Source organism: Pseudophryne corroboree, chromosome 6 (genome assembly GCF_028390025.1).
Source record: "Pseudophryne corroboree isolate aPseCor3 chromosome 6, aPseCor3.hap2, whole genome shotgun sequence".
Lineage (NCBI taxonomy): Eukaryota > Metazoa > Chordata > Amphibia > Anura > Myobatrachidae > Pseudophryne > Pseudophryne corroboree.
The window spans coordinates 553,623,609-553,645,765 of record NC_086449.1 but is presented as its reverse complement, the minus strand read 5'-3'; the positions used below and the strand labels follow the sequence as shown (position 1 = coordinate 553,645,765).

Sequence of the window (22,157 nt, the reverse complement as noted above, 5' to 3'; positions counted from 1 at the left end):
GGAGCAGAGAATAGCAGAACTCTCCAGATATACCGATGTCAGATACTAAGCTAGCAAAGGCTATGTTAATTGTTCCACTACACAATGCAACTAGAGAGCAAGGCTGCCTTTTCCTGTGTATGGCAGGAGGTATTTCTCTCATACAGAAAACTTTTGCCAGCTTTCAGATAAACAACTGCAATGTTAACTAAATAGATTGCTTTAGCAGTCTGTGCTTTTCAACCACATATTTGCATCAGGTAGAGTTTCAAATTCTGACAATAGCTTTACTGGGAAATTTATCACAACAGTAATAAAACACATAATAAAGACATACATTCCCACACTTGACATCTAGACCATAATAAACAGGCCACACCAATATCACACTTATCACTATACGAAGGTCACACAAATATCAAACACCTGATACACACTGATCACAACATTTAGCTCACACCAATATAACATATATGATACACACTGATTAATATACAAAGGTTGTGAACAGGGGTGGTAGTCATGTGACCGCCGGTCGGCTGACCGACAGTCACATGACCTCCTCCGTGAGCCCGACGGCTCACTATCCCGATGGTCGGCATGCCGACCAACAGGGACTATTTCCACTCGTGGGTGTCCACGACACCCATAGAGTGGGAATAGAACCCGTGGCGACGTCAGGTCGCCACCGAGCCCGCAGCGTGGCGAGCGCAGCGAGCCCGCAAGGGGCTTGCTGCACTCGCCCTTCCCCGCCGGGATCCCGGCGTCGGTATGCTGCCGGGATCCCGGCGTCGGTAAGGTGACCGGCGGTCAGGAGACCGCCGGTCACCCGTACTACACCCGTGAACAGGGTAGGCCTGGCCGGTGGGAACCACTACCTGGCGGCCCACCTCCTCCTCTAGACATCAGGTCCCAGACTGTGCAATTGAATTATACTATACATATGTTACCCTACACTGCACAGGACTAAGGTGTATTTTCTACATTGCATTGCTGTTATTAATCTGGTAAATTATCATGCATGTACTGGCAGTGTTTACTATATATATTTATCAAGGGGCCCAGCCCATGCACTCTCCAATGGTTAGCCAAACATATATGGTGGCTGACCACAGCCCTAAACATGGGCCCCTACCACCACATTACCCCGGTGGACCCTTCATGCCCCAGTCCGACACTGGTCGTGAAACCACGCACACAATAACACGGATCACTACACACAGGTCACAGTCACATTGATATCACACCTGATAATAATGACCTTTTATATCCAGATATAGGTGATCTTTGTGAGGCAGTCTCTATCATGGTAGATGCCTTTGGAGCTCCGGGACCCCCACTTAAACACACTAATGTTACTATTTTAACATATATAAAGCTACTTCATGGTCAACCATTTTCTTGGAGACTAAACTTTGTCTGTTAAAACTCACTGTCCTACACAAAACAGCATTTAACACAAAGAGCAAAATGTAACTGATCTATTCCCTACTGAAATGTAATCTTTTGGTGATCAGGAAGCATAGAGTGATTTTGATGATCTTCTGATGTGTCACAGAGCAGACACAAAGTTTTATTTCTTTGTTTTTAATTTCCAGGGTTGAATGAGGATTGGGGGTAGAGAGAGACACATATAATTCTATGGTAGTAAACAGACACAATGTTGCATTCTATTACTCTATTATTACTATTATTATGGGACCTGTATATTACGCTTCTCTAGATACTACCTGATATGCTCTTTGCATTGGACACAGGCGATATCCTATTAGCAGTGGCACTTTTCCGCTGCTAACTGGATCACTGAGGGCTATCCTATTAGCCCCGATGAAGGGGGTATCGGGGGTTATGCTTCAGATAATCAGTGATAACGGGCTGCCGGAGGCGAGAAAACACATGGGATCGGGGATGTGTTATCGCATGATTGCGGGTGCAATTTCGGCTGATAAAAACGGCCTCTAGTTGGATACTGCAATAATGACCATTGGTCATTAATCGCGATATCTGCCCATTTTTACCGTCCGAAAGTTCTTTGGGGCTAAAAAGATACGGCCCAATGTAGCCAAATGCCAGCTATGAGCTGTATTCAAGGGCAACAACAAGAAACAAGTTTGTTCAATGATATGGCTGAAATGCACTATAGGGAGCCAGAACTTCCACACAGTGTATTAAGCTGAGGTAGCAGGAAGGCATATAAAAAACAATGTAAAAAGGTAAAAAATTATTTATACAGCAGTGAAGCTTTACCTTTGAAACAACTTTTAAGATACATAAAAAAAATCTAGAATGTTTAATAACACTGAAACATGCAGCAAAATCTCCATATTTCAGACTCCAAGAAAACATTATGGCTAATAATGAGCCCACGTAGTTGGTCAGATTTTATATCTGATGTAGGCAATTATTTGGTCTAGAGAGGACAACCAGCAACTGCTATAAGGCTGAAAATGCACTGTACATCACCTTCCTTGGAGCATAAGCAATGTAGCCTGTTTGGGCTTTCAGTTCTACTGTGATGAAAGAGAGGATCAAACAGGGCTCTGGTATGCATGCTCAGAACAGCAACACAGGGGCACTTGGAGCAGTTAATAGACATGCAATGTCAAACATTCCACAAAAAGTATTTTTGGCATGGGGCCAGACAAATGATATTTACTCTCATGACAGAGCTACTCACCTACTGAACACTTTCAAAACTTGAAAAAGTTCTCAGCTGAGAACAAGATGCTTTGATCAAAGGCACTCAGCAACATCACCTTTAGATTACACAGCATCTGAATTACCAACATCCAAAATCGGCTGGCATCAATTTTGGGTAGATATGCTGTTTCTATATGATCTATATTAGCAGTGCGCACTGTTTCAAAGCTGCGGTTCGGAGAGACCGCATGCACCTGGAAAAGGACTGCAACCGCATTGGAGGAGGACATACACCCCCTAATTACGGGATCCACCAGGTATTATGCGGCTATTGTATTGCACAGGACTGATGAAATGCCATACATCTAGTTCACTACTACCCCCAACAGATGGTGATTGATAAAAAGCATTAGACTACCCCTAAAAAAGACAGTGTTGTGAGAGTGTTTATCATATTATTCAGATTAAATATTGCTCTAAAAGGTGCATTAGAAAATTCACCATGAAATCTCTCTATATACAGTTCTGTGCAAAAGCTTTAGGCGGGTGTGCAAAAAATGCTGCAAAGAAAAAATGCTTTCTAGAAAAAAAAAGTTTTAATTGTTTTTAATTAACAAAATGCAAAGTAAATGAACAGATGAGAAATCTGAATCAAATCAATATTTGGTGTGACCACCGTTTGCCTTCAAAATAGCATCAACTCTCCAAGGTACACTTGCACATAGTTTTTGAAGGAACTCGGCAGGGAGGTCGTTCCAAACATCTTGGAAAAGTAACCACAGATCTTCTGTGGATGTAGGCTCGCTCAAATCCTTCTGTCGCTTCATATAATCCCATACTGACTCGATGATGTTGAGATCAGAGCTCTGTGGGGGACATATCATCACTTACAGGACTCCTTGCTCTTCTTTATGTTGAAGATATTTCTTAATGAAATTGTATGTTTGGGGTTGTTGTCCTGCTGCAGAATAAATTTGGAGCCAATCATATGCCTACCTGATGGTATTGCATGATGGACAAGTAACTGTCTGTATTTCTCAGCATTGTAGCAATGTTGAGTACCATAGACACAGTGGTCGGCCAAGGAAACTAATGGAGGTTTATATTTGTATTTTTCAGGCATGTTTGTATTTTTTATCACATGAAAGACACATCCTGCTTACTTTCATTCGAAATCAGAAGATGTCCAGCAGTGCCATCAGTTTAGAACTGGAAGAAACCAGTGGGACCCAGCTACTTACATCTACTGTTCGGAGAAGTCTGGCCAGAAGAGGTCTTCATGGAAGAATTACAGCCAAAAAGCCATACCTTCGACATGGAATCAAGGCCAAGTGACCAAACTATGTTCGAAAACATAGGAACTGGGGTGCAGAAAAATGGCAGCTGGTGCTCTGGACTGATGAGTCAAAATGTAAAATATTTGCCTGTAAGAGAAGGCAGTTTTTTTGCAGAATGGCTGAAGAGCAGTACAACAATGAGTACCTGCAAGCAACAGTGAAGCATGTTGGGGGTTCCTTGCAAGTTTGGGGTTGCATTTCAGCAAATGGAGTTGGGGTACTCAATGCTGACAAAAACAGGCAGGTACGTATCCAACATGCAGTACCATCAGGGAGGCGTCTGATTGGCTCCAAATTATTCTGCAGCAGGAAAATGATCCCACACATACAATGTCATTAAAAACGATCTTCAGTGTAAAGAAGAACAAGTAGTCCTGGCAGTGATGATTTGGCCCCCACAGAGCCATAATCTCAACATCACTGAGTCTGTTTGGGATTACATGAAGATACCGAAGGATTTGAGGAAGCCTAAATTCACAGTAGATTTCTGGTTAGTTCTCCAAGATGTTTGGAACAACCTACCTGCTGAGTTCCTTAAAAAAAACTGTGCGCAAGTGTACCTTGAAGAATTGATGCTGTTTTGAAGGCAAAAGGTGGTCATACAAAATATTGATTTGATTTAGATTTCTCTTCTGTTCATTCACTTTGCATTTTAATTGATAAAAAATGCTAGTTACACTTCTATTTTTGAAAGAATTCTTACTTTGCAGGTGTGTAAAAAATTTACACACCTGCCTAAAACTGTATATATATTTTTAAATTGTTGTTATTGTTTGTTTTTTATGTTAATAAATGTTCCACAATTTACACACATGTATTTGTTAATTTCATGACATACGGCACAAAATTGTATCCATTTTATTTTAGTTATTACACTAGCGCAGTGAATTTCTAGTTTTCATAACAACTGTACTTGCAAAAGAAAAGAAAAGAAAAACAAACAATGTATTTTGTCTCACTGAAGGGGAGTCTCACTGAAGAAGCATCACTGCAAAACAGCTGTCTGAGATGCCGGTGCCCGTGAGTGCACTAGTGGGACACACCGCACCACTAGTATAGCCAGACTGAACAGAGCAAATTCACAGCTGCAATACTCATACTCCGAACAGGTACCTCCTTGCTTTCAGGGCGCTGTGAGAAGTGCTGCAGGGCATGGTTAGAGACCCTGCAATACCATTAGGCACCAGGGACTGGCCAGCCATTGGGGCTCGGAACACTGCCGCTGGCCTTTCTGCTCTCCATATACACCACCACAGGTCAGAGTATCGCTCACCCTGCACCAATACCAGTGGCATATGCAGAGAAGCAGCATACTCTGAGGGCAGCCCGTGTGTCTTTATTCTATATCTTTTTTGACACTCCATCATCTTCTACGTCAGCACTCTCTCATTGTGGAAAATGTTCTACTGAGTACCCTGCACTGAATACAAACAGGGCACTCAGGTCGTTACACTACAACAGCAGAAGCAACAAAGTATCCTCATTCCAATCCCTGGGACACTCTCACTCACTATAAATGCACCTACACATAGTGAGCAGCAGCTGCCCCAATTAGTGTCAAAATACAAGGTTACCTGTTACTACCCCTCCACTCATGCAAGGAGTTTTACCTTTATCCTGCACAACACACCCTCACATTGCATGTTATTAATCAGCAATATTGACATTAAGGACTGATTTCAAGTATTTGGCAATTTTGTGAGATAATCTGTGGTGTGGACTCATTGGTGATTGTTATTTGGAGTCATTATTATTCCTTACCGGCTGTATACAGTATCTGCACTGTGAACTGTGTTGCCTACTGTATCAATAGGAATTATCTGAGACATTGATAATTATGGTACCAGTTTTGAAAAAAGAAAAATAATAATTTTGCTCAAGCTATCTGAATTATCAGCGAACTACACATTGTCTATTTGAAGCATTTATTACAGCAAGAGAATTTATTACCTCTGCTATTATCTACAACTACATGTTATATGTGATGTTTGTCTATCTGAATGTGATTACAATACTTATCGTTTTTAAAGTACAGTAATAAAAGTTAAATTTTCTAACTATGAGTGGGGCAGAAAAAGAGAGTTTCTTCTGCCCCTTCTTGTATATACGTTCACCATACTCTCAGGAGAGCACCTCCACCTGACACTTTTCTAAGTGGAATTCCACTGGATAAAACCATGGTACTTATATTACACTGCGGAACAATATATTCTTAGCAATTGATTCACACCCTAATTGATACACCTGTGCTCAGGTCTCCCCCTCCCCTTTTCCCTTCAAGTATTTTGTAATTCGTAATGTACTTACCATTTTCTGGGTGAGTTTTCTTAAGCGAATCTATTAGAGTGCTTACAGCCTTTAAAACAAATATGATTTCTGTTACACGTTGCCTGAAAAATACAAACAGAAACCTCCATTAGTTACAATTGACTTGGCCTTACAACTTTGCAAAGAACATTACAGTATATGCCCTGTGTAAAAGGTACCTTTCCCCAACAAATATTTGATATATGAGTAATTTATGGTTATGAAGTTCACTTAGGCTTTTACACAGTTCCATGGGGGTAATTCAGACTGCATCGCTGCAGAGGCAGCTATCGCAGTCTGAATTACTATGCGCAGTGCGCACGTGTGGCAGGCGCACTGCTCATGTGCGAAAGCATCTCACTGGTGCGATCGCCTCTGCCTGATTGACAGGCAGAGGCGGTCAAGAGGTGGGAGGGGGCGTGCCAACGGCGTTAGAACGCTGTTGGCGGGGCACGGCCCTGACAATGGAGGCATGTCTGGACAATAGGAGGGGCGGGCCGCGGCAGCTGCATGATGTCACACGCAGCCTCTGCGACCCAGGACGCGGCGGCTAGCCCCCTGCTAGCGCGCAGGAGCTGCGTTGACAGGGAGCTACTTGTCAGGTACAAAAGAATCGCCGTCGTGTGATGCTTTTGTACCTGTATGTGTGTGTGTGTGTGTGTGAGGGGGGGGGGGGGGGGGGGGCTGTAATGCGGGGCGGACTAGCCCTGTGCTGGGCATCCCCCCGCATGTCAAAGAAACTTAATCGTAAATGTGCTAAATTTAGCACATCTACGATCAGGTCTGAATTACCACCATGTTTTGTACAAATGGCAGTCCAAAATGAAATTCTAAATATTTATACTGCAATAAAACCAAAGGAAACATTCCAATTAAAATCACATGCATTGTAAGGATGCCTTGACCCAAGAAATGCGAGATCCAATTAGAAATACCAATGCGCAGTACTGATGGCAAGGTAGCACAAATTTTGTACTAAAAGCAACCTGGGAAAATTGCATGAAAAGTTGGGAAACCATCCTATACCCCCAAAAAGTGGCAACTGAGATACTGTAGCAGAACCATATAGAAGGCTGCTTGGGTTTAGATAAAGAGACTCTCTGTTAAATATAGAAGGATGTCAGAGGGACCTCCCAGCCCCTCCGCATTCTAGTTCACTCCCCCAGTGCCCACCATGTCACCGTTCACTGCTAATCCGGCAACATTGCATCACACGAACCCACAGCTGCAGACATTCGCAGCTGTCGGGGAAATGTAAGCCGCCCTTACCTTCCTTGTGTAAACCAGAGGCTGCAGAGAGCAGCAGCCGCCGGAAAATGCAAGTCTGCATTGGTCATGATGTCCTGATCATCGATGGTCTGAGATTGTGACCATTGATGCTTAACTGTGAAAAATGCTAAAAAGAATACCTTTTTTTTCTACATATACAAATACATATACAAATGAATATACAAATGAATAAAAAAAAAAAAAGTAGAAAAAAGGTGATTTGGTGGAAAAAAAATAAAAAGCAATTATTTTCATTTATATAAATTCTTGAATTAAATTTGGGTTGCATACAGAATGAAAAAAAGTTTATTTTGGGGGTATTTCTAGCCCATTTCTTTATATACCCATTAATAACATGTAATTATTGGCCCAAATAAACTGAAAACTTCCAATTGCCTAATTAGTCATAATGGAGGTGGTCCCAAGGGTTCTAAAGCAAGTCTCAATATTTTTACCTTAATATAAAGATTTTCCCTACCTTTTTCGCAAAAAAACCCACAATTTTGCAGGGAGAATGAGATGCTAGCTTGCAATCAGACCACAACTTGCATTTGCAGTGCGAATTTGCTGTGAAAACACAAGCCAACTCACACCTAATTGGATTGACCCCAAAGTATACAAAAACTGCTGCCTTTATTTTAAGTGATCACATATATAGATAGATAAGATAGATCAATAGATAAGATAGATAGATAGATAAATAAATAGATAGAGAGATGCAAATGAAGGTGGAAAATCGACAGACTTGTTACACAGAGGTAACAACTCGTCCTTTAATCCTACGTTCTGGCCTTGCACCCGTCGTCACGGACAGTCTGACTGTCCTTGACAACGGGCGCAAGCCCGAAATGTAGGATTAAAGAATGAGTTGTATCCTCTGTGTTTCAACTCTGTCGAGTGCCGCCTTCACTTGCATTTCTGTAAGGGGTTATAAGAAGGCCACCAGAGCAAGTATACAGTGCATCCCATGGTTGAGTGCCGGGCTAAACAGACTGTGTATGTATATACAGTACACACACATATATAGTATTATATTTATTGTTGGAAAGGACAAGTTGTGGTGGGATGCATGGGGAACAGCAATAGCATGAAAATAGAAAAGATGGCACTCTCCATTTTAAAGATGAATTGAGAGACACTGAATTTTAACCTACAGCAGAACAGCATGTATTATTTGTGGCATGTTTAAATTACAGTCACACAGTTGCTGCAGATTGGTCTGCTCCACATTAATGCTGCAAATCTCCTATTCCACTACATCCCAAAGATTTTCTTCTGGAATGAGATCTGATTATTCTAGAGGCCACTGGAGTATACTGAAAGCATTGAGATGTTTGTGGAACCAGCATGAGATGACGTGCTTTGTGATATGGTGCGTCAACCTGCTAAAAAGATTGAAGTAGCAATTACAAGATGGGAATATGGGAAGACTGTGGCCATAAAGAGATGAACATGGTCAGCAATGATACTTACGTAGGTTGTAACATTCAAACAATGCTCTATTAAATTAAAATAATGTGTAAAGAAAACATCCCCCACACCATTCCACCATAATCAGCCTGAACCGTTGACAGCAGGAAGAATAAGTAGATCTATGGATTCATGTTTCAGTCATATTCTGTCCCCAACATCTACATGCCAGAGCAAAAATCTTTACCAGTCCACTTTTGGAGGGCCTGTGTCACAGTAGTACCAGTTTCCTGTTCCTAACTGGCAGCACTGTCACTCTACAGTATGTATACTGTCGTATAGTCACTTCAAGGTTTGTTATACTAATGTGTTCAGAGAGTATGATCAGCATGCCACTGTTATAATGTATGGTAATTTGAGTTACTGTCACCTACCTATTAGTATGAATACTCTTCAGGCCTCTCTAATTAACAAGGTGATTTTGCCTATAGAAGTACTGCTCACTGTATGTTTTATTGTTTTGCACACCATTCTCTGTACACTCTAGAGACTGGTGTGTGTGTGAAAATACCGAGATAAGCAGTTTGAGACACTGAAATTCTGGAACCACCAATCATTCCGCAGTGTTCCCCCCAGGATTTTTTTGGGGCAGGGCGCCGATACTGCTGGGGCACTTCGTGCGCACAAGCCAAGAGGGCATGGCTAGTCCGGGAGGGGGTGCGGCCCTGCTGGCATCACTACTGGGGGTGGCCTGGCCCCTCAACATCACTAGTTGGGGCATGCCCAGCCCGTTGAGTCACTCGTGGAGGCGTGCCCAGCAACTACGGAGGTCCTGGGCTTCACCCACCAAGCTCTCCCTTGAATGTGAACAGATGCCGTGCGCGTGGCATCTATTCACACGGCAGCACCAGGCAGGCTGTTTTAGCAGGGCACCGCAAAAGGGGCATGGCGTGGTGCCCTGTTAAAACAGCCTAGCATGAACACTAATTCCATGATTGAAGGAACGATCTGATTGCTTATAATTTCTGACTATGCACCTATTACTGTAAGCAAAATGTATTCATTTACCTGCACATCTTTAAAGGGCGAGAGGATAAATTTGCAAAAATAATTCATAAAAATGAATTTGCATAATTGCATTCTCCCCAAACTCATTTAGATCACATTTCTTTCCCCATTCTGACCTTATCTGCATACTTTTACGAATTAAACTGCTGCCTTGTGATTGGCTAATCAGATATTTGCATTAACCAGAAGGTTTACCTAATATGTATATATGTTGCCAGTTTTCATTTCTAAAGTTCTGATTACAGAATGTGCAATACACCAGACATCACACATCATTTCCATACTTTTATTTTCTGCAGTCTCCAACATGACAATGTATCAATTATTTTTTTATTTATTTCTTAAACACATTTGCTTTTACAACTTTTGGGACTCCTTATCTACTGTACTTTATATAAGTACGCCCATAGTCAAGGAAACAGGTGTTGTTCCTATCACAATCAGTTTGTGTACCCTGACTTATATATGCCTATTCTTATTATTGATTGCATTTTCTTGCATGTTTCTTTGTTAAACCAAATAAAAAGAGGTTGGAAAAAAGAAACCCGTTTGTTGGAGCTTAACAGGTACATTTTTTTTTCCTTAATAGATTTGTATTGGATGTGACTGTGGGGCAGTGAATGTAATGTACACAAGGCCTAATTCATGTTTGTAAGGAGTTGTACATCCGCAAGGAAGCAGCTGTGCAATTCTGTGCCATTAAAATGCAGCAGGAGGCATCTATAGGAGATAGATGCCTTCTGCATGCATTTGCGAGATCCAAGTGTTGCGTCTGAGATCACCATCGCTTATGCAGGCTGGATGTCAGATACAGACACCCGGGTCCAGTAAGTCTGTGTTCGACATAGCAGATCCCGCACGTCACACCTACAAAAAGGGGTCAACACGACCCGATTTTGTAGAACGAGTCCGCAGCTCTGGCCCCCCCCCAAATGCTGCATGCAAATCATGCGGCGGCAGCTGACGGGTCTTCGAGCAATACTGCAAGACCCGCAACCATCGGATTTGTATGTAAACTATCAGGTTAATGTACAAATCTGAATTAGGCCACAGTCCGTTCTACAAAGCTACAAGATGTACATACGTGGCTGATCTCAAGGCAATAACAGTGAACAGAACCTCTTCCACCAGGGGGTTTCCCATTATAATGAATATTATAGCTATATTATTAATATTAATACTAAAGCTCCAAAAGCAATAGCTACTTTTTTATCTTATAGCTTTCAAAAACAAACATTATACATAGTTAATGGTTTGCCTGGGGACATTAAAACTTTTCTGGACTGTATATTAAAAAAAGAAATGAAATTCACATTAAGGTAACAGATATATCACGCAGACAAAAACATAACATTACTTATGTCAGTATTATTTTTCAATATGTGAAATCCTGCAATTCATATTCTTGTGTATTATTATCATCCTCCCGCGTGCACACAAGGGAAACATTGAGCTATATGTTGACCTGCTGCATAATTTTGTTTGGGAAAGATCTTAAATAAACATTACAAATGCATAAGAAAACCCATACATACCTTGGCAGAGGACATTTCCCGCTCAGCCTTTCATCGTCTATGTAGCGGTGTAGGACATCTTGGGATCTCTTCAGCAGCACAGAAAGTGCCATTCTAGAAATATATCCTTCTTGGGGTGTTGATACTTTATTGCTGAATGAGAACTGAAGCAGGGTCTCAAAGCACACTTTTGAAAACTCTTCCCGCATCCTAATATCTATTTCTGCTTCTGCAAAACAGACAAGTGGCAATCAAAGTTAAGCTAACACAAAAACTACAATTATAAAAAAAAAACTAAATAAAAAAAATAATTTTGCTGTACAGGCTAAGGCCCTCATTCCGAGTTGTTCGCTCGCAAGCTGCTTTTAGCAGCTTTGCACACGCTAAGCCGCCGCCTACTGGGAGTGAATCTTAGCATAGTAAAATTGCGAACGAAAGATTAGCAGAATTGCGAATAGACACTTCTTAGCAGTTTCTGAGTAGCTCCACACTTACTCGGCAACTGCGATCAGTTCAGTCAGTTTCGTTCCTGGTTTGACGTCACAAACACACCCAGCGTTCGTCCAGACACTCCCCCCGTTTCTTCAGACACTCCCGCGTTTTTCCCAGAAACGGCAGCGTTTTTTCACACACACCCATAAAACGGCCAGTTTCCGCCCAGAAACACCCACTTCCTGTCAATCACATTACGATCATCAGAACGAAGAAAAAACCTTGTAATGCCGTGATTAAAATTCCTAACTGCATAGCAAATTTACTTGGCGCATTCGCAGTGCGAACATTGCGCATGCGCAATTAGCGGGAAATCGCTGCGATGCAAAGAAAATTACTGAGCGAACAACTCGGAATGACCACCTAAAAGTGGATTACTGTTAATGTACTATGAGAGGCATTTCTAAAAAACAAACATCTGACAAACAGAACTCTGCCACAAATCAGACTACTTCTGGAAATCAGAAGTAGTCTGTATTTTAATCACACTTCACTTATATAGCACTTCTGTGCTTCTTATTAACCCTTATTAATTTTCACCTGTGTTCTGACCTGGGGTAGCCGACCTGTGCCGGCATGATGGGGTCCTGCACCCCAGAACCATACCTAGTATTAGGGACCCCCAGTGACGGAGAAGCCTTGTCGATCGGCCTGGGGGCTTAACCCTATATCTGCAGATATACGCAACTAAGATCTCCGTATTATCTGATTATTATGTAGTATTATTACTCACTCAGTGTGCATTAGGGAACCCAAATTGTTTTTTCTTACACAGAATTACCCCTCCCTTTTAGCACCTGAGTGAAATTACATCTGGTTGAGCAGCTTTCCAATATTTGTACTTCTGGAAATGTACATGTATATTGTGCCTGTATAGCAGCTATAGCAATGTTTGCCTGGTTGCCACTTTAAAATTTAGCTGCAATCTCGCTGAATCCCGTAGCTTCTGTCAAATCGGAAGCTACTACATAAACCCCCCAGATCTGAAATAATGTTCATGGCAAAAAAAAAAAAAAATTCTAATAGTATGGAAGCCTATATTTGGTTATGAAGAATAATTATAGTGGTCGGTGGTGAACTCAGAAGTTATATGGAATACAGAATAGACCAACAAATGTGAAAAATAAAACTTCTTTGCAGGGCACTCTTATTAGAAGTGAATTAAAACGTAATTTTTAATACATGCGATTAAAAATTGTAAAGGCTGGGCACGCATTAGAGCGATGGCCAATTGTCTCAATGGCTGGGTTGAATTTCCTTGGGCACGGACCATTGAAGACTGGCTGTACACACTAGTCGATGTAATGAATGATGAAACGACATCTGATTTTGTCCTTCATTACACGCGCAGCACGGCCGACCAGATAATGCGACCCGCGGGAGTGCACAATAATGCATACACATTAGGAGATATGTTCAATTTGTTGCTCAGATACAGCAAATCATGCCAATATTGGCCTAAAGTGTACCCACCCTTTCTCTGAGTACCGTTAAAAGTTCAAGTTAGATAATTAAAATACATATTCATAAAATTTTTAATTTTTCTACTATTGTGGCCTGCACAAGATAGCATAGGCAGGGAACGGTTTAGAAAAAAATGATAAAATAATAGGTTGTAGTTGAGATGAAATATCATGTTTTCAAAATATAATAATGGATTGACATGGATCAATAACACGAATGACTTGAAAGCTTATTAATTCAATGTAGCAGCAGTGGTTCATAAGAAAGAAACATATACAGGAAAAATAATGCCCCCTGTCAAAAATACTTGGTATACCCATAATTTCTCAATTTTGGCCTGCACCCTTATAGCACCATCATGGGGGTAAATTTACTAAGATGGGAGTTCTATTTAAGATGGAATGTTGCCTATAGCAACCAATCAGATACAAGGTATTATCTTCTAGAAGGTGCTAGATAAATGAGAAGTAGAATCTGATTGGTTGCTACGGGCAACATCCCATCTTAAATAGAACTACCATCTTAGTAAATTTACCCCATAGTGTCAGACCTGCACCACATGCATAATGTTGTTAAAGTGCTAACAATGTAACAGCAGCACAGAAATGGTAAATTATTACCAAATCAGCACAGCATTCATAATATTGTAATACAGAATGGCCAAACAATGTAGCAATAACACAGTAACTGTCAATTGTAACCACTGCAGTATAATTGTTTATAATTTACTTAATGTTATGCATGACCACCACGGAGTCATAAATGCAGGAGAGTTCATCAGATTTGTGATCTAAAACCGTCCTAATCCAAACATGAGCTAACAGGCAATCCCAGAAGTGTATCGTTTTACTAAAGCCACAGGAAGATTGTATGCATCACAGCTACATCACCAGCCACATACTGGCTGGTTGGAGGGGGAGAGGAAAGGTGCAGGCTGCAACAAATAACACTGCAACATTGTCAGTGTGGGTGGTAGGATACAAGCGGGAGGGTCAAGAAGGAGGACCAAGAAGGTCTTGGATGGCTTTGCAGAAACCTCTTTAAAGATACTGCTGCAGCTTACAGTTTCCAAGAACTGAGATCACAGGGAGGTCAATAGGAGTGGGATGCATAATATGAACAGTGGACACTGGCGTAGTTTGAGCTGGGGGCATTAGAGTGTAGCAAAATGTGGACATAACATGAACTGGGGCTACTGTAGTATAATGTGAACTGGCTGTACTGTGTGGGATAATGAATTGGGGCTCTGCAGTGTGTTCAGTACAATGTTGGTGCTGTGAGTACTTACACATTATACTTTTTAATAGTATCGCCAGCATTTCAGTTTCACTATATAACTGGTAGAGGCCCTGCAAGATTTTTTCCCCTATGGCCCCACAAACCTTAACCTGGACCTGCTTACCTACCCTAAAATTCATATTAACAGTTAACCAATTCAGAGGACATCAATTATTGAGTTTTCACTGTGATCATGTCCTTATTTAACTTGCATTAATCTCACTCATTTAAAAGGTTGAAAGACTTCTGTCTTAAGTCATCTGTTGTTTTGACATTTATAAAACCTTGTGTACTGTATCACCGGATTTCATAATTAGGTCTTTGGGTTTAAATTGTGACCATCATAAATGACTATCAAAACATATATCCATACTGAACAGAGCAGGAATTTTCACCAGTGTTGTCTCCAGGATACCTTTTGTGTCCCTGATTGATGAGCTAAAACATTTAACATACAAAATAATGCCATCACATAAGGATTTCTCACTTATGGGGAGTACACACGGGGCGACTTGTGCTGGTGTGCTAAGTGATCTAGGTTAGTACAGATCGCTCAGCACACACCGCTAAACACCGCTATACACACAACGATGTGTGCTGACCAGTGTTCTTTATGCACATGCTAGGCAATCTAATTAGATCTTGGTTGCATGTGCTAATGATCCGAGTGGACGATGGCGGCGCGCAGGACAGCGCAACGCTATGGGGTATACACAAGGAGCAATCCACGATTCATTTCTAAGCGATCTAGACAGAGCGCTTAGAAAATAGTTAAAATTGCTCCATGTGTACTCCCCATAAGCCAATAAAAGAAATGAAAACTAGAACCGCACACACTCCCTGTACTAACTAGTCACTTAATAAAATGTTAAACTTTCAGCTGGAGGCATGACAATTGGATACTGCAAGACTATTTTATCTCTAGAAAGAAATTCAGGACAGGAAGGTTGAATCTATTTGTTTGGAAACGTATGTGAATTCTCACAATGCAGACACAGAGTTTATACCGCCATGCACACAGAAACATAACTCATAATAAGCATATAACACAAACATCCTTTTCACAGTCTTGTTTAGGTAAGAGAATCTGCACGAACACAGTATAACATTCCAAAGTAACCAAAACTATAAACCCCTTTACAAATCTTGTATCTATTTTATTTATTATATGCTTTGTATACTTTAACTTTGAGCTGCTGGAATAGAACATAAGGCTCCTATTTTATTTGAAGCAGAAAACTGGACTATGTTACATAACACTAAAAAATGCCACATGCAAAAAAGGAAAAAACTTCCAAAAGCATACTGTATGAGCGCAATACTTTTGCTAATCCAGATACATCCACAATTCTCCATGTTAAAACACAAATTTATAGCACACTTCCCATGCCAGACTTGGGCAAACTATTAAATGGGTACTCTAATTTCTCTCACCATAAAACCACCCATCGTCGGTTTACTCATCAATTACCAAACATGCAGCCCCAATCTTTTTAATAAAGAAACTACATCCATATAAACCCACTCAGCTGTAGTTTAGGGAATGATCAACAGGATATATATATGTATAAATAAATAAATAAATAGATACAGTACACACACACACACACACACACACACACACACACACACACACACACACACACACACCCCCCCCCCCCCCATGAATGAAACACATGGCTTCCTAATTAACATTAAAGTTATATCAGAATTCAACAACTATGACATCCAGATAGTTAACACAGATTTTATTTACAAAACATTTTTTTTATTCCATATAGCATATGTTTTTAAAATCTGATTTAATGTATTCCTTACTGTATAATGATATGGATATTCGTAGCTATCAAAAAGTTCCATCACATAATAGCACACGCCGTATAAATACATAGACTGGCAACAAGTTGTTCCATCCCCCACTCAAAACCGAGGAAACAACAGACAAGAAGGAGATAAAGATGGAGTACAATAAGGTATTCAAACATACATTAAAAATTAATGCATATCCCGCTGAGGAAGTCCTAAAGTGGACTACATAGAGATGAAACGCATTTAGGTTTCATACAGTTTGGAATATTACTCTCACAAGACTTTCATATTTGTATACAAACTAATTGAAAGCACTTGGAACAAGGTTTTAGGTAGACTATATTGTCCTCCTAAATGAGATATATTTATGCATTTTAAATGTGCAGGCAATACAATTTATACTACATATTATTTAACATTGTGTTATAATATACTACACAATGGAGGTGAATCTGATACACAGTGTGAGAGAGACCAATAGAACACTCTAGATAAACGTACATTTTTCAATGCGTTTAGTATGCTCATATTTGTAGGGTTGCCACCTGTACAGGATTAGATCTAGACTATCTGGAAATTAGAACATCTGTCTGGAGTCCTTGTAATCCCGGATGGGAAGCGTTCAGAAATCTGATTCTGTGCTTGCAAATCAGTGGGCCCCCTGTTCCCATCCGTCGGGCCTCATCCATACTCCCGGCCACCTCCTCCATGCTAACATCTCTTCCTCTGGACCTGGCCTCCTCTTTCATGCTCTCAGCCAGATACTCCTCTGGTTCCATCCCGGTTGTCTCCTCCATACATGTGTCTGTCTCCTCCTCTGGTCCCAGACACTGACACCTTCTTTTCAAGCCCTAGTCTCCAAAAATTGTCTTCAATTTTTGCCATGATCATGCACATCCTTTTCTAAAAGGGTTGTTAAAAAGCTTTTAAAGAGAATAAAGTTTAAAAGGTCCATTTTACAGACATACACAGAGCCATACTAATTTACTGAAGAATCTGAACAGTATCAAGGGCCTAATTCAGATCTGATCAGCAGCAAATTTGTGAGCTAATGGGCAAAACCATGGGGGTAATTCCAAGTTGATCACAGCAGGATTTTTGTTAGCAATTGGGCAAAACCATGTGCACTGCAGGGGAGGCAGATATAACATGTGCAGAGAGAGTTAGGTTGTGTTCAATCTGCAATCTAATTTGCAGTGTAAAAATAAAGCAGCCAGTATTTACCCTGCACAGAAATAAAATAACCCACCCAAATCTAACTCTTTCTGCACGTTATATCTGCCTCCCCTGCAGTGCACATGGTTTTGCCAAATTGCTATCAAAAATCCTGCTGCGATCAACTTGGAATTACCCCCGGGCAAAACCATGTGCACTGCAGGGGGGGCAGATATAACATGTGCAGAGAGAGATTTGGGTGGGGTGTGTTCAAACTGAAATCTAAACTGCAGTGTAAAAATAAAGCAGCCAGTAATTACCCTGCACAGAAACAATATAACCCACCCAAATCTAATGCCCCCTACACATTAGGCGACCCGCCGCCGAGCAGGCAGACGGCCGAAGGGCGGGGGGGAGGTGATGGGCGGGGTGATGTTTCTTCACTCGCCCCGACACCTGGCTCGATAGCAGTGCAAGCTAATATGGTCGAGATTGCCCATATTGGCCTGCATGCATAAGCGACGGGCCACCGCGCATCGTTCGTGCCTACACACTGAACGATATGAACGAGTACGTTCATATCGTTCAGTGTTATCACCTAATGTGTAGGGCCCATAAATCTCTTTGCAAATGTTATATCTGACCCACGTGCAGTGCACATGGTTTTGCCCGTTAGTTAACAAATTTGCTGCTGCAATCAGAACTGAATTACCCCCCAAGATACTAGACTTTACCTTTCTTCTTTGTATGTTACAATATCCTTTGCTCTGCATCATTTATAGTTTCGAAATGGTAAATCCTTACTGGTGAGATTGTGTGACATTAGAAAGCAGCCGAAAAAGACTAACAATAATCAAGGGATATGAATGGAGAAAGTAACCTGCAGCGAACACTTCTATTTTAATGGTGTAAACTATGTGAGAAATATGGTTGTCAGTTCACAGTAACTGGTGTATTTTAATATTCTAGATAATAAATAAAATTAAACTGTCCTCCATTTCCCATGATGTTCGCTGGGCTGGCAAATAATGGCATGAGCAAGCTCTAAAGGCATATAAAAGAAGATGGAGGGAAGTGATAAGATAATGACATGAAATCTAATAAATAAAATAATTGCAACCCTACAGTGGTTTTGGCCATGCCCCCTGGTCATGCACCCTTTCCGTGACTCTGGAACTGGTTATAAGATGGCTGCACAGAGACCTCAGATCAAGTACCCAGCACTTACCAATCCAGGTGCTGTCAGTCAGTGCTGAGTCCCTGTAGTCTCTCGTGCGCGGTCCTGCTTTGCTGTCCTGGGCGACATGTCCTCCACTATCTCATTGCAGGCTGTGCTGTCATCCCATGTGTGTCTGTTCCTGCCGACTCCAGGGACATGGGTGCTGCCATGTTCAGTTGAGTCAGCTGACTACTGTGCCACCAACAGAAACCCTCTTCTTCCTGTTCTAGCCAATCAGCATACTGCTAAGGGTACAAAGGGACCAGCAGTAGCACTATCACATGGCCAGAACAAAGGGGGTAATTCAGACCTGATCGCTAGGAGGCATTTTTTGCATCCCTAGGATCAGGTAGTCGCCGCCTACAGGAGGAGGGTATTAGCTGTGTGCAGGTGTGCAGTTTCTGCTCAGCCCAGGACTTACTTAGCCATTGCGATGATTGGGGCCGGAGCCAATGTCAGAATCCCTCCCTCCAAACGCCTGGTCCCTCCTGCGTTTTTCCGGACACTCCTTAAAAACGGTCAGTTGCCACCCACAAGCGCCCTCTTCCTGTCAATCTCCTTGTGATCGCCGGTGCGTTCGGATTTTTCGCACCATCTTGTTGCTGACCGGCACTCCCTGGTGCTGCGGTCCATCGCGGCTGCGCATTGCGATGCATACGAATGCACAGTTCAGATCTGATCGCAGGTTGTGAGAAAACGCACAGCAGCGATCAGGTCTTAATTACCCCCAAGGTCTCTCTACGCCATGTGAGGAGAAGTCCGGTGCTCCCCAGTGTAACCTCTGTGAATGTGTTTTAAGAATGCAGCTGCATTTATTCCACCTTAGTGTCCAGCCCAAGATCCGCTGTTCCAGCAGCGTCAATAAACCACTGGTACCAGCCAGCGTCAAGAACCACTGTTTCCAGCCAGTCTAAGAACCACCGGGACCAGTCCGGTGTCCAGTTTAAGATCCGCAGTCCCAGTAGCATCCAGGACCCACGCTACCTGCCCGGTACTCAGCCTAAACCTCGGAGCCTCACCTGCATCCAGGACCACCGGTTTCAGACAGATATCTACATCATTGGTCTCGAGCTGTTACCTACATTATTAATTCCAGACCGATATCTAAATCATCAGTTCCAGTCTGATAACCATACAAGTTTCTGCTAAATCTTCTTGCATTCGTACATGTTAGACTCCACACCGCTGTCCTGGGTTCACGCCAACTCCCTGGTACTAGACAGTCACCTTTCTTTTGAATATGCGCAGAACTTTATTAAACCACCCAGTTTTCTCCATACAACATCCACTTCAGCTCCAGGCTCCAATACCAAGCTGGGAACACAAGTTAATCAAGTTCCAGCCGTGACAGTGGTAACCCAACATATATGACACTATTATTCATTTACTTAAACTTGTTTATTGTACCAAGAGGTGCCCTTATATATTTTGGTTTTCACAGGACATCTCATTTTAATCAGAGGTTGCTAACAGTATGTTTTGTCTGAAAGGGACAGTATTTTCAAATGTAAGCCTTAAATAATAAAATCTGTAGGTTATGATGTTGATTAACAAAACTGGTTTTTATAAAACAAAGATTCCCTCTTGATAGCATGAGGATTTCAACTATTCAGTCTTCAGTTATTTGGATAGGATTCAAGTACTTGTTGGATACAGATGTGACATAAACAAAATGATAACTAGCCTTATGAGAGGCCCCTGAAATCCGTATTTTGCTACTAAATACCAATAGTTTCTGTCAACATAACCACACTTGTTACCCCTTATACAGATAACAGTCTGTGGGCTTCATTTACAAAAGCCACCGCTTCCCGGCAGGCTGAAGGTAAAAATGTAGAAAGACACTCACATACCCCTTTCACATCGCCAAAGTATCCCGAGTTATTGCCAGGTCGAGGTGCAGTGTGAAAGCGCTAAAGTGAATAACCCTGGTCGAGCAACCTAGTATTTCAACCCGGGTTAAAAGAAGGGTTAAACACAGGTCGGACCAGGGACGTTGAAAGCCTCTGAAATGGGATATTCAACCCTGGACTCAGAAAAAGGTGCTGATTGGCTGTTTATGTGTCTGCTCAGAGCAGTCCCCAGCACCTACTTTTATTTCCTATGAAACCTCATCAATGTGAGCCAGAAAAGTCACAGTGTTTAACATGGGAGACCTGGGTACAGTGTGAAAGGCTCCAACCCGGGAATAACCCGGGTCGAAACTGCAATGTGAAAGGGTCTGTGCTTGCTCGGACCCGGGTTCAAAAGCCAACCTGGGTTTGCGATCTGAAAGTGGTAACAGTCAGTTATACACCTTTTCCACCTAAAACCCGGGTCCAACCCAAGTAACTGAACATAGTTTTAAGTGGTGTCACAGCAGCCTGAAAGCCCATTCACACATGGCAGGCTGGATCCGGGTTAGCGGTGGGTCTTTCCTCTGTCGGCATTTGGAGATGATATCATCTCCAAGTGCCGGTGATCCAGCTCTTCATAGGCTTTTATTGGGACCTGGGTCGGATGACCCTGGTCATCCGTTTTTCACTGCACCATTACCCGGGTCCTTCCCAAGCCCGACCTTTGTAACTACCAAGGTCGGATTCCTGGATCACTAAACCCGGGTAATTTTCAAGAACCCTTTTCCACTAAGCCATGACCCGGGAAAACCCAGAAATAACCTTGGTTATTGCGGCAGTGGAAAAGGGGTATAATATTAGCATTGCTGAACAAATATGTAAACATATTTTAGAACATTCATAAACATTTGAAATGGCCTGTCTGTATTTACAGGAATGCAAGCTACTGTAATTTGCCAGCCATTCAAAACCCTTTGTTGCCTTTTCTTTCAATAGGCTTTACAGGAATTCTGCTTTATTAAATGTTCCTAATTTTTCATATACAAGTTGAGAATAGTTGCTAGTTCAATTGAAGCAACCTGCATTTTAGGTTTTAGTGATTTCAATAACAATATTTGCATGAATCCCTGTAGTTTTGGAAGAACTAAAATACTTTTGCTGCTATTACATTTATTTGAATGTATGGATTATAGTTAAGATACAAAACATTTCAAGGTTTGAATCGCAGTTGTAGATATATGTAGATACACATTTGATATAGGAAACAAATTACAGAAAACTCGCTTCTGCTAGCTACCTCTTTTTACTTTACTACATATGGAGCTTTTAGAATCAGAAGCCAATGCAACACAGAGTGAGTCATAGGGGTATATGCAATAGC

The 22,157-nt window shown here is 41.6% G+C and overlaps 1 protein-coding gene across 3 annotated transcripts in view; it reads right to left on the bottom strand.

The window, feature by feature from the left end:
- MON2 (MON2 homolog, regulator of endosome-to-Golgi trafficking) overlaps nt 1–22,157 on the bottom strand; it is a 257,814-nt gene that overhangs the window by 11,164 nt on the left and 224,493 nt on the right. For all 3 annotated transcript variants that reach the window (XM_063927724.1, XM_063927725.1, XM_063927726.1), the window contains 2 exons: nt 11,546–11,753; nt 6,264–6,346 (listed from right to left, as the gene is read on the bottom strand). In XM_063927724.1, the coding sequence (XP_063783794.1) occupies nt 6,264–6,346; nt 11,546–11,753 (291 nt within the window). The remainder of the gene's footprint in view (nt 1–6,263; nt 6,347–11,545; nt 11,754–22,157) is intronic.